General features: G+C 35.6%; 1 protein-coding gene across 6 annotated transcripts in view; it reads left to right on the top strand.

Moving 5' to 3' along the window:
* LOC143234851 (luc7-like protein 3) overlaps window positions 1–13,428 on the top strand; it is a 58,662-nt gene that overhangs the window by 19,471 nt on the left and 25,763 nt on the right. For 4 of the 6 annotated variants that reach the window (XM_076472526.1, XM_076472525.1, XM_076472527.1 and 1 more), the window contains exons 4-6: window positions 6,802–6,882; window positions 7,909–7,983; window positions 8,793–8,915. In XM_076472526.1, the coding sequence (XP_076328641.1) occupies window positions 6,802–6,882; window positions 7,909–7,983; window positions 8,793–8,915 (279 nt within the window). The remainder of the gene's footprint in view (window positions 1–6,801; window positions 6,883–7,908; window positions 7,984–8,792; window positions 8,916–13,428) is intronic. The other 2 variants (XM_076472529.1, XM_076472530.1) reach the window with 1 other exon arrangement.

A 13,428-nucleotide genomic window follows, 5' to 3' on the forward strand; every position in this document is an offset into this window, starting at 1 on the left:
CAGTATTATGTAGGCAGCTGCTCAGTGCATTCCTAAAACCTCAAGTTTTTCCACAATATCCTTGTTTGTGGTGGAATCCTGCCTGCCAGATGTCACAGAAATCTAAAAAAATTGGCCTGTGATACCTATCATGTGTATTCCACACTCTCAGATTGCATTGCTTTCCAGCAGGCAAGACATCGAAGCCAAAAGGAATCTTGGATTAAGTTCACAACCAGCATTTCTTACAGCCATTGTCTGTATGCCATCAATAGACAACTGTGTGGCAGCAGTAACAGGACTGTATTCACAAGCCACTGCTCAATGTATTCCTAAAACCTCGTCATGTTTGCCACTACTTTCTCATCCGTGGTGGAATCCTGCCTGCCACAATTCAAGGAAAGAAGGCTCAAAAACTGGCCTGGGATACACTCCGTAGATATCCCACAGCCTCGAACCACATTGCTTTCCAGCAGGACCGTGCACATGCTAGGTGGGTAAGACCTCAAAGCCAGAAGGAATCTTGGATTAAGTTCACAACTAGCATATCTTCTACCACCAGTTCCAAGGTCATATGGGACAGAATTTGGAAGGTCAGTGGGCACTATAATTCTATCTCCATCTTGCTCTCTGATAGCCAAGAGGTAGCTGATGTCCAGAGCATCGCCGATACTCTAGGTGAAAGCTTTTGCTGGGTATCTAGCACTTCTGCTTGTTCCTCCACCTTCTTGGCTATCAAGACTCGGGCAGAGTGTTCACTTCTTTCCTTTTGAACTGACTGTCTTTTTGACTATAATGTTTCCTTTACATGGTGTAATTCAAACTGGCCCTTCAACAGGCTGTTAGTACATCAGTTGGACCTGATGATGTAAACTATGAAATACTGCACCATCTGTCTACTGCTTCTTTTGCTATTCTTTTGATTGTTTTTAACTGGATCTGGTAGGAGAATGTTTTCCTGATGCCTGGCACCAGGCTATTGTCCTACCTTTTTCCAAGCCTGGGAAGGATCCCAAGATTCCTTCAAACTACCATCCAGTTGTTTCAACGAGCTGTCTGTGTAAGACCTAAGAGAGGATGGTTAATGCTCGTCTCATTTGGCTCCTCAATCAAACAACCTCCTCTTGCCCACCCAATGTGTGTTCTGATGACAACGCTCCATGGACTACCTGATTCGACTTGAAATGTCAATCAGAGAAGCCTTTCTCAAACGACATCTTACATCAATATTCTTTGATATTGAGGAGGCTTATGATACAACATGGAGGTATCACATTTTGGGAGACCTCCATATATATGGTTTATGTGGCCATTTGCCCAATTTTATAAAAAAAAAAAAATTTAATGGACAGGAGATTCCAAGTTCGTGTGGGTTCGACACTTTCCCGTTCTTTTCTGCAGGAACTTGGAGTCCCTCAGGGCTGTGTTCTGAGTGTAACACTTTTCAGTATAAAAATTAATGCCTCCACTGAACAACTACCTCTCGGTGTCACAAACAGGCTCTATGCAGATGACTTTCATATCTCACATCAGTAGTCAAACATGAGGTATATTGAGCAGCAGCTACAGACTGCCCTCAATCGTTTACTGAAATGGACCACAACAAATGGTTTTAACTTCTCTTTCTCTAAAACCGTTTTCATGCACTTTTGCTGCCAATGTGATATTAACCCTCATTCTGAACTCCATATCAGTGAAATTGTGCTGTGCTGCCTGTGGTCCCTGAGATAAAATTCTTGAGGCTTATCTTTGACTGTAAGCTGACCTTTATACTACACATCATGCAGCTATAGGTCAAATGTACAAGAGCACTGAACATCATTCATGTCTTCTTTTCCACCAGTTGGGGAGTGGATTGATGTTATGTGCTAAAGATATATTGTGCTCGTATTCGATCGAAACTCAACTATGGATCACTGGTCTATGGATCTGTCAGAACCTCAGCCTTAAAGATGCTAGACCCCATTCATCATCAAGGACATCAGCTCTGCACTGGGGCCTTCTGCACTTCCACAGTTCAGAGCTTATACATAGTCTCATGAACCTTCTTTGTACCTCTGCCATTTGGAACTGTCTCTACTATATGCTTCAAAACTTCATTCTTTACCAAAGCATCCCACCTGGGGTTATGTTTTCCTTCCTCGATGGGCCATACTTTTTCACAATAGACTACCTGCCATTGCTCCTTTTGGCCTTCATATCCAGGCACAGTTGGATAAATTGGGTCTGCCCTTGGATAACATTGCTGTGTCCACTGGTCAACCCATCCCACCATGGCTTCTTACAGTGCCTAAATGTGACCTGTTTTTAAGTTATCTGAGAAAAGCAGACACTCCTTGTTAGAAATACTGTCTGATATTTGCTGAACATCTTTCAACCATTCTTTTATTCCTATTTATACAGATAGTTTGAAATCAGGTGACTGTGTGCTCTGCCATGGTTTGTTGTGGTTCGGTGGTTGTGTACAGAATCCCCTCTGTAGCTTCTGTGTTCATTGCTAAACTGTCCACCATTTCTCTTGCCCTGGATCACATAGAAGCTCAGCAGTGCTCAAACTGTACTATTTATACTGACTTGCTTAGTTCTCTACTGGTCCTGGAATCACTTCACCTTAGTTCACATCCTGTTTTCCCTGATATTTAAAATTGACTGGCCCAATTAACATCTAGTTATATCCAGTTTTTCTGGATACTGGGCCACATTGGTATTTGTGGTAATGAGCTCACTGACACTGCAGCTAAATCTTTCCACTCTGGCACTAACACTGCTGTGCCTGTTCCATACATGGACTGTAGTCCTGTATTCAAGGCCTGGATCCATGCCAGCTAGCAGTCATCTTGGAGTGAGCAACATGAAAACAAGCTTTTCCAAATAAAACCCTATATTGGACTTTGGCTGTATTGCTCCCATAAGGATTGGAAACAAGAAGCTGTTCTAACTAGACTTCGCTTTGGTCACTGTTTTTTAACTCGTTTTCTTTTATCTGGAACTGATGCACCAGTCTGTAGTATGTGTAACACTCAAGTCACAATAAGCCACATTTTACTTCCTTGCTGTTGTTATGGCTCTCAATCTGCTGCACCATTTTAAACATGTTCTGTCCCTAGGTTTGTCCATAACGTTAGATGTGGTGATGGTGACACTTTCCACCTTGGAAATGTTTTTAGTTTTTTAAAGGCCATTAATCTTTCTACTGCCATTTAAGTTTTTTAATTTATACATTAGACCTTTTTTTAATGTGATTCCCTTTTAAGAATCACAGTCCATCTAGTTAGATTTGAAAATAGAAAATGGCTGTAACATTAAATAACTTAACCAGGACTGGAAAGGCCAACTTCAGGTGACTAACACTGCTGTTTGAACTACCTGTTTGTCATCCTTATTAAAATTTTGCCACAAGTCTTTTATAAATTTTATTACTTTTTGAAACTGACCATAACGTCAAATAACTTGGAACCAGGACTGGAAAGGCCAACTTCAGGTGACTGATGGTGGTTTTTCTACTTGTGTTAGTCTTTCTGGTAAGGTATGATAATTACAGTTATGCTACAGAAAGTCCTTTACAACTTGTATTACTGTAGTTTTTCTCTTAACATTGTAGGTTAGGTGTAAACATTGATTATATGCTATTAATGTTTTTTTAACTTTTGTTTTGTTTTACCAGAACTTTTTAAATGAATTTTACTGAATTTAATTTTAATTTTTTACAGATGTTTGGTGCAGATAGCTTAGATGCTTTGTGCCATAAAACACGAAATCAACCAACAAACCTTGACTGCATATATTTAAAAACAAGGTTTTAATAAAAATAAAATAATTAAAATTTCAGTTGTTTTTAGGAAAGACATGCATTGTTTTTTGGAAGTTTCAAATTTTGTGAAGTTACATTAAGTACTTTCAGAGTTGTAGTCTGTGTACCTTTATGTTTATGAGATGGTGTAAAAAAAAAAAAAAACTGTGTAAGGGTTAATTGGGTAGTTGATTGCAGGGTTCACACAAGTAATGAAGATTTCAGTCTTTGGTTTTTGTGTAGGTGTTCTGGAAAATGCCTTGAAAGTGTAGTTCCATAGCCTCTTCATCCCCTGTTTTTATTTACAATAAATCACACCATTATGTATTTGTAAGGTTCGTGAAAATGGATATTTAGGAAATGTGGTTTCTGAAATGGGAAATAAACACAAGAAAATCAGTATTGTCAATGTGCACAAAAATACAAAAGTGGTCTCAGTTACAATATGAATGTGAATTATACTATGTAAAAACTTTTTTTTATTTTTTCATGTTCCTGGGCAGAAAGCGTTATTTCCCAATTGCTTGTGTGTAAAGTAAATGGAAAAGATCTACTTTTCTCCTCAAACTTTGCTTTTGTGACCTGAGTAATGAAAATTTGAAATTTATCCATTTTTCAGAATATTCCAGGTAAATTCAGTGCCAAATAGCTGATAGAGAATTTTTTCGAACTTACAAGAATTTTCTAGAGCTTTCCATAGTAATATATATCAGGGCTCACCACTTCAATTTCGTTCTGTCTGCCTAAGTGAACACATAGACCTATCTGATTTTATCAGAGATGGCATCAAGAAGCTGCAAGCATTCTCCAATGCATTCTGTTATGTATGTGGCCAATTTATCAAGACAAGACCATATCATTTTACTTGCGAGCACTGTAAAAGAAACTCTAGGAGGTAAGATGGACAATTTTTGCTTGCTTGAATTTTAAGATTGTATATTATACAAATTATAGACCTTGTAAAACTTAAATATCTTTTTTTTTTTAATTTCCAGTAGTATAGAAAAAATATCACAAATATTTTGCATGAACCTCTTACACATTATTTGTGGATGAAATAAATTTATTCTTCATAATAATTTTATTTTCCTCTTTTGCAGGATGGTACAGAAGGCAAAAGAGAGCCAAGAAGTTTGCTATTACAAGAATTTTGTGTGAACCTCCTGACTACTCAAGCAATTGCTACTTCTGCATGGTGGACCCTTCCAAAATGTTGGGCTGGCAAGAATGCATGTGCTATCATTTATCTTGACCTTCCATCACTCGAGTGCCACACTGACTGCAGCTCCCTGTACCCACTCTGCCAGACAGAAAGCAGCAAATCAGAAGACGAGATAGACATTGAACATCAAGATTACAGTTTGAGGTGCAGCTGGTGAGAGAAATCCATACTACCCCCACCAAAGAGACTTCACTGACTTGATCAGAAATCTTGGTCTGACAAAGTTGAATGCTGAGCTTTTGACACCTAGGCTTAAGGAGTGGCATTTGTTAGATGAAAGAGTGCAAGTTGCAAGTCAGATGAAGCATCACTGACATTTTGCAAGCTTTTTCATTTGTCAAGATTGGCTCTGCTTCTGCCACAGTGTATCTGCTCTGTGTGAGGCAATTGGAATTGCCTGTAACCTGAACGAGTGGCTCCTCTTCATTGATAGCTCATCAGAAGCCTCAAAGCTGTGCTGCTCCATAATGGGAATAAGTATCCACTGTATTCTATGGCTCATCCAAAGAGGAATACAACAATGGGGCTTCTTGGGCAATCACAAGGCCGAAAATTATGTGGAACTGGTTGAGGCTCTAATGAAGACCAACGACAAAATGGACTGCAGGATGTCCCTGGAAGTCCATATTCTTGACACTCATCTTGATAAATTCAAGGAGAATATGTGAGCATACTTAGAGGAGCAAGGCAGGCACTTTTACCAAGATATACTGGACTTTGAATGCTGCTACCAAGGAGCATATAATGAAAACATGATGGGAGACTGTATTTGAGGGCTGATACATGAAAGTGATTTACAGTTCCAAATCTCGAAAAACTACTCACTTCTAAACATTTTTGTATGACTTTAGTATAAATACATGTAAATCTTGATTCATATATTGTTTTATTCAGACCTTATGTAAATGAAAATGTGCAAATTTGCCCATTTTTACATAGAAAATAGGTTAATTTCTAAATTTTATTATCCAAGTCATAAAAGCAAAGTTTGAAGGGAATAATGGCCATTTTCTGTGCTTTTACAATGGAAGCAATTAAGAAATAATGCATACTATCCAGGAACAAAAGTTGTGTTTTATCCTTTGTTGCCTTGATGGCATGTTGTGATACACGTTCAGGAGCTTGTCAGGTACATGTTGACTTGTTGGGTTGAAATAATAGGTTCAACAAGTATTAATTGACTGTTTACATGTTAAAAGAGTTTTTATCTGTGACCAAAGCAGTCTTTAGGGGCATATAGAAATTCTTTTAATGAATTGTTTTATTTGCTTGAAGAAGCTTTTTTTTTTTTGCAATTCATGTTTTACTATTATTGCTCAAATTTTCTGTATTTGTTACTGCATTTCTAAAAAAAACTTAGACATTAAATATTTAATTTTAATGGGGTTTGCAGTATTAAAATCAGTAAATTAGGTTGGTCATTGAAAATTACAGATTGGTAATAGAAAAGATCTAGAAATGTTTTTTGCCCTATTAACCTATGCAAGTTACAACATTATTCTTTATTTAGTAAGACCATGACTTTTTATATCAAAGTAGATAGAATGAGTAATATCAGTATTACTGGAAGTACAACCTTGTTTATTTTTTTGAAAAGAGATTGAAGATTTTACATAACTTAAAAAATGGAATATATGTAGCAGACAAATGTTTACTGGTCATGTGAGGATGACAGTTAAGTTACAAGATCTTAGATACACTCAGTTGTCTGACTTAATGTGTAATACTAATTATATGCTTTGCAAATGTACATTCTTGAGAAAATCAACATTTAATTTGTTTCATTTGGAAATTATTTTTTTGATTTCAGGTAGCATCTATGCCACTTTCAAAAAATAGTGAAGAAAAAATTGTGGTGTTAACTGACCGAATCAATGAATTGCTCATTCAGGTATTTACCCTTATAGCCTGGATATAAATATTATGTCCGTGTTTCTCATAGTATTGTTTGTTTGTTTTTTCTGAAATATGTTACAGAATACTTTGAGTTGAACATAGATGACCTACTAGTTGTAATCCAAAAGTAAGTAACATGTAAACCTGTAGTTTGAGGTTGTTTTTTTTTTTATCATTTGTTTTTGTATAATAATAATGTCATGACTGCAAACTTATTTTTCTAGACAGGTAAAATGCCATTTATAAAGGGATATTGTAATTTAATGTGCTTGCTTAGTACCAGCAGTTTCCTCTCTCCCAAAAGCTGTCTTATTTCTGGTCTGTCCTTTAAGCATTGCTAAAAAATTTCTTAATGCACCAGTCTTTATATCTCATCCATTTTGTGTCATTTCAGAATATGCTGACCATTTGACCACTCTCCACAAGTCATACTATACCATCTGTACTGGCACAACTAGTTTACTGTTATAGAATAGTCCTTGCTTTCTTGATTGGCATTCTATCAAGCAGATGCACTTTAACTTGCTTTTCATGTGAATACAAAATTTTGATGGTGCTTGATCATGAATTTATGCCAGTCAGTGCTTACCTTCTGGTTGCTGTGGTTTGCCCCTTTATATTCTAAATGCCTCATATTCTCCCATTTGCCAAAAGATGGCATGACCGACAGAGGATGTATGAGAGGATGTGGTGTGAGCTTGTTTATGTTTGTTCTGACCTGAAGCTACAGATATATATACTAGAGCGGGCATCCCCTATCTCCCTCTGTGTTGATGGGTGATGCCAGCAACCCTTGCCTGGCAGCCACCTTAGTGTGTACATTCTCCTCATATTTTGAGCTCGCATTAGCTGCCCATGTAGTTTTGTGGTCATAATTACTATTAATTTCGAAACTTATGTTTTTATTGTGTTCTTTGTGGATATGACTGGTAATGTTAGTACAGTGCCTAATTTAAGTTAAAGATCCCCTTAACAGAACACTGTTCTACAGTGGTTTCCCATAATAACCCATTTTCTTTAGCCTATGACAGAAAGAAGACAAGCCCAGGGAAGTGTAAAGATTGATTGTACTGGTTTCTATTCCTTGCTGTATAAGGTACAGTATGCCTTTGGTGTATAGGATGCAGGGAGGCTTTTGAGACCCCCTTTTTGGAAAAAGTGTCTTATACACCAAAAAATATGGTACTTCCTTAAAATTTAGAAGCCATAGTTTCATAGTTATTGATGGTGACATTTTTGTTTCTATTAATGTTTTTGCATTTTAATATTCCTTGTTGCGTTTTTGTTAGGAAACAACAGGAATATTCTTTTTTGATAAAATGTCAAGGATATTTAGGTGTAGTAATTATGATATTTCAAGTTTACAGTGACATGCTATTCTGATGACACTTTTTTATTCAATGTTATTGTTAAATTGATTGTATTTGGACAACACACACAAATACAATAATATAAAGTGGCCTGTACCAAACAATATTCTTGTCTAAATAATGTTTTCCTCTAAGTCAGAAGTAAGTTTAGAGTTACAGTGTTAAAACTGAAGTTTTTATTTTCAGCAGTGTATAGAATGTATATAGCTCATTGTGTAACTTTGTGCTAAAGAACAAAATAACATGCTACACTACTGACAAATAATGGTGACAGTTTTGAACACTAGTGTATTGATCATTAATGAACCTTTTATCAGTCTTGTTTTGTAATTTATAGTGGTAAACTGAATGCTTGATTTAGTAAAATAAGTAAAAAAATATTTTCCTGAGTGTCAAAGAAATTAAAATTGATTGGTTGTGTAAGGTAACTTTCTAATGCATGGTAACAATATCTTCAGGTGAAAGGAAGAAATTTTCTTTGTTTTTATGAGCCAGTTTATGAACTGTTCTCATATTTTATATTAATTCTCTCTAGGTTGAAGAACTGGGTTGTGAAGGTAAAGTGGAAGAAGCTCAAGGAATAATGAAACTGGTAGACCAACTGAAAGAAGAGAGAGAAACTCTGAGAAAAGGTTCTGAACCTAGTCACTGGTTACAGGTGAGTTTCTCTTCAATAAAGTTGAAAGACAATCAGATGAAATCTTTGCTAATGTAATTATGTCTTATTGGATTGTATGAGTGGATCTTGTGAAGTTTTTTTTAACATATATGTGTTTAAATGTAACTTTTGTTACAGGGTAAGGTAGACATGCAAATTTTTGCATCGTTTCTGTTAAAATTTGGTACTGAATTGGAATTACTTAACATGGGTTATGGAGTTAGAGATGTGTGCACTTAAGCACATGCACATACTAAATATTTAAAAAGTAAAACCTTCTGTATGTAATTAAAAGTACCTTCATTAGATAGACTTTGCAAACAAGGCATATTTACTTATCTTTTGAATATATTTAGCTGATGAGTTTATCAACTCTCACAATAGTCAATACTTCATTATACTACTTGTCCAGTAAAGAATATATACATTTTGTAATATCTGATTTGTTCTAACTTGTCTGCCTTGAATTTGAATTGAAATATGCTTCCTATGTAATGCTTGTGTTTGATACTAAGCTCATTATGATACCATTTGTACGTCAACAAAGCCATAGCTTTTAAACAGAAGCCTTTTATCCTGTTAACCTAACTACTAATGGCTAGGCTAAAAAATTTCTGCTTAGCCAACACAAGTCCTGCATTATTTTGTTCTAACAAAACTAATGGATGAAATTCTTTGAAACTTTATAAGAACTTTCATAAATGCCTGTTACTTCAACAAATTTAACTTTTTTGCATCATGATCTTTAATATATGATTACAATATTTATATTTGTTCCAAATTTCAACTTGTACTTATGTTTCAGTACACATTATTTTAAAATCTCTCAACTCTTTATTGTCCATAAAATGCAAATTTTGTCTATTTTTGATTTTTAACAATAACTTTAGGTTTCTAGTGATATATGTATGTACACTGCTGGCCAAAATATTAAGGCAAATGAACATAAAGAAAAAATATGCATTTTGCATTGTTAGATTCAACCACTTATTTGAGCAGAGCTTTGAAAGATGAAAATAAGAAAAGGGAAAATACAAAAAAAAACTTTTTTTATCATTTAATAGGGAAAATGTGAACAGTATGACATGAGCCTAAATACTAGCTAATCAAAAGTTTTTGAGACCATACTGGAACAAAACGTTAATCAGTAAACACGTAACGAAATTTAGTCATTTGTGTTCAAGCATTAGCTTTGTCAACATCTCCTGTGTTACATTGGGTAAAAACATGGGAAAGGCTAAAAAGCTGACAGAATTGTCGAGCTGCAAAAGCAAGGTCTCTGTCAACGTGCCATCGCTAGTGAGATTGGGCGTAGTAAACCTGCTGTTGCAAATTTCTTAAAATAACCTGAGGGATACGAAACGAGAATTTCAAGTGGTCAGCCAAAGAAAATTGTGCTGGCGTTGAGGAGGAGGTTTCGACGGGTTGTCCAGCAAGACACCAGCCTATTGTCAAACCAGATTAAAGCCCTTACGGACGCAAAATGCAGCTGAAGAACAATAAGACGGCATCTACGAGAGAAAGACTTTAAAAGCCGTAAACGTCTTCAAAGGCCACGCGTCCTTCCACACCACGAAACAGCTCGGTTAAACTTTGCCGAGAAGCACCAAACATAGGACGAATAAAAGTAGAAAAAGGTTTTGTTTTCTGTTGAGAAAAAGTTAAAACTTGGATGGTCCAGATGGCTTCCAACGTTACTGGCACGATAAGGATATCCCACTGGAGACATTTTCCACACGACACAGTGGAGGAGGTTCCATCCTGATCTGGAGTGCTTTCTCCTTCCATGGAACAATGGAGCTTCAGGTTATACAGTGGCATCAAACAGCAGCTGACTGCATTGGCATGTTGAAGAGATCATCTCTTCAAAGGGCATCCTTATTGACTGAAGGCCCTCGCTTGTGTGGAAATGACTGGATCTTTCAGCAGGACAGCGCTGGAATCCACAATGCCTGCAGGACAAAGGACTTTTTCATGGCAAATAACGTGATTCTTTTGGACCATCCAGCATGTTTGCCCAAACTGAACCTTATTGAAAATGTTGGTGGGTGGATAGCAAGGGAAGTCTGTAGAAATGGACATCAATTCCAAACAGTGCATGATCTTTGTGAAGCCATCTTCACCACTTGGAATAACATTCCAGCCAGCCTTCTGCAAACGCTTATATCGACCATGCCAAAGCGAATGTTTGCAGTTATTTGCAGTGACAACCGTCCAACTCACTACTGAGACATCTTGGGCATTTCCTACTTCCTACCCTGTTTAAGACTTCTTTTTGGTATGGTCTTAAACTTTTGACCAGCTAGTATTTAGGCTCATGTCATACTGTTCATATTTTCCCTATTAAATGATAAAAAAGTTTTTTATTTTCATCTTTCAAAACTGTACTCAAATAAGTGATTGAGTCTAACAGTGCAAAATGCATATTTTTTCTTTGTGTTTATTGGCCTTAAGATTTTGGCCAGCAGTGTATGTATATAAGACCAAATATAATATTTTTAAGTAAACCTAAACAATAAACAAATATTTTTCTATTTTAAATTAGGATTTCATGTTTATGTGTTCATAAAAAAAAATGTTTTATAACTGTACTTTTATTTTGAATTTATGCTTCATTGCATTCATAATTATATTTATTGTGCTTTAAAAAAATGAGGTTAGTATCATGAACTTCATACATTTGTTGTAAACTATCACTTGTTAATGGGCACTCTTCTTTAGTCCAGCACGTGCATTTGAACGTTACTGTAAATATGTTAGCAAAAAAGATTTTTGGTACTTGAATATCATTTCTCTGAAGTTTCAGACAAGTTTATTTAAACACGCATCTTTTTCTGTTGTTTCACTACATAGATAAAACTTTAATTCCCACTACTAGTGGACCCCCACTAGTATAGTGGTAAGTCTACGGATTTTCTTCGGTAGGCTCAGCAGATACCCTGATGTTGCTTTGCTATAAGAAAAACACATGCCATTACTAGTGACTGTATATAATAGCTTACCATGCAAGTGGTTTGAATAACCTTACCTGACCCTAGTTACATGATGTATCCTGTTGCCAAAGGATACAGACCCCATAAACTACAAAGAAAATCATTTTACAGCACTTAAAATATTAGTCCTTATCACATTTCTCTTATTATAGGCAAGATTTATATTAGAAACTTAAGCTCTTCCATGTATTGGCATCTCAACTTTGAGAATTTCACAGCTTTCCTTGTATTATTGAGATTAATGTGTTTAGGAAAAAACCAACGTATGGGTTTTATTGTTGTCATTTGCACATTGTGTTTTTAAACTTTTTGCAAAACATCAGAATAAGCTTTTTATGCATCAGTTACACTGTTTAAATTATAAAGCAACAACAACAGAAGTGAGTTATAATGTACAGATAGTAAGCAGGAAGAAGACAAATATAAAATTCTTATGTAGTACTAGTAGTATTTACAAACTACACAAAGCAATCATCCTAGATATTGAATGATATTTTTTTAAAAAACTAAATATAAAAATATACTAAATTATTGAAATTAAAACTGCTAATATGAAAATCACAAACTCTTTCACAAGAAACCATGAACATGCCTCTTTGTAGATCTTAACCCTAACATTTGTGGACGAACTTCTTTCTTTAAAATATATCAATTGTGAGTTAATTTTTCAATATAATGAATAATATAAATAGATATATAATATAGCACTATTTAATAAAAAGTCTCATACATCCCGGCCCAGCATGGCCAAACGTGTCAAGACGTTAAGCTCATAATATGAGGGTCATGGGTTCGAATCCCGGTCACACCAAATATGCTCGCCCTTTCAGTTGTGGGGGCGTTATAATGTGACAGTCAATCCCAATATTCGTTGGTAAAAGAGTAGTCCAAGAGTTGGCGGTGGGTGGTGATGACTAGCTGTCTTCCCTCTAGTCTTACACTGCTAAATTAGGGATGGCTAGTGCAGATAGCCCTCAAGTAGCTTTGTGCAAAATTCAAAAAACAAACAAACAAACCCATACATCCCAAGAGCAAAAGTTCTAAGGCTTGTAAAAAAAAAAGACTTTTGACTAGTGCTAAATACAATCTCTACACAAAATAGCAGTTACCATAACAAAGCACCACCCACATTTATGTTGTAAAATCCAAAGAACAAGGTTTTGTCACATTCTTTATAATCCTATGATTATATGAAATGTGAAATACAGGAATTGGAATAGCATGGTAATGAAACTGACACTTTTGACTAGGATTGGCTAAATGTTTTACAAGTGAAATTTTAACACATCCAGATTCTGTTTTATAAAGAAAAAGACAAGAAAAAGATAGATACCAATCATAGATGGTAAAGCAAGTGCTGAAGTACAAGGAAAAAATTTTATCTTGAAGAGGGCAGCTATATTTGTTAAATTTATCTTAAAACTTCATTAACTAATGCAATTTAGTATAAATAATTGTATCTCATGCTACTATTTACAAAAATAAAATGTAATAAAAGATAAGTCCTCTACAATTTTTTC

The sequence above is a fragment of the Tachypleus tridentatus genome, chromosome 12, assembly GCF_004210375.1.
Source record: "Tachypleus tridentatus isolate NWPU-2018 chromosome 12, ASM421037v1, whole genome shotgun sequence".
NCBI classification, from domain to species: Eukaryota; Metazoa; Arthropoda; class Merostomata; order Xiphosura; family Limulidae; genus Tachypleus; species Tachypleus tridentatus.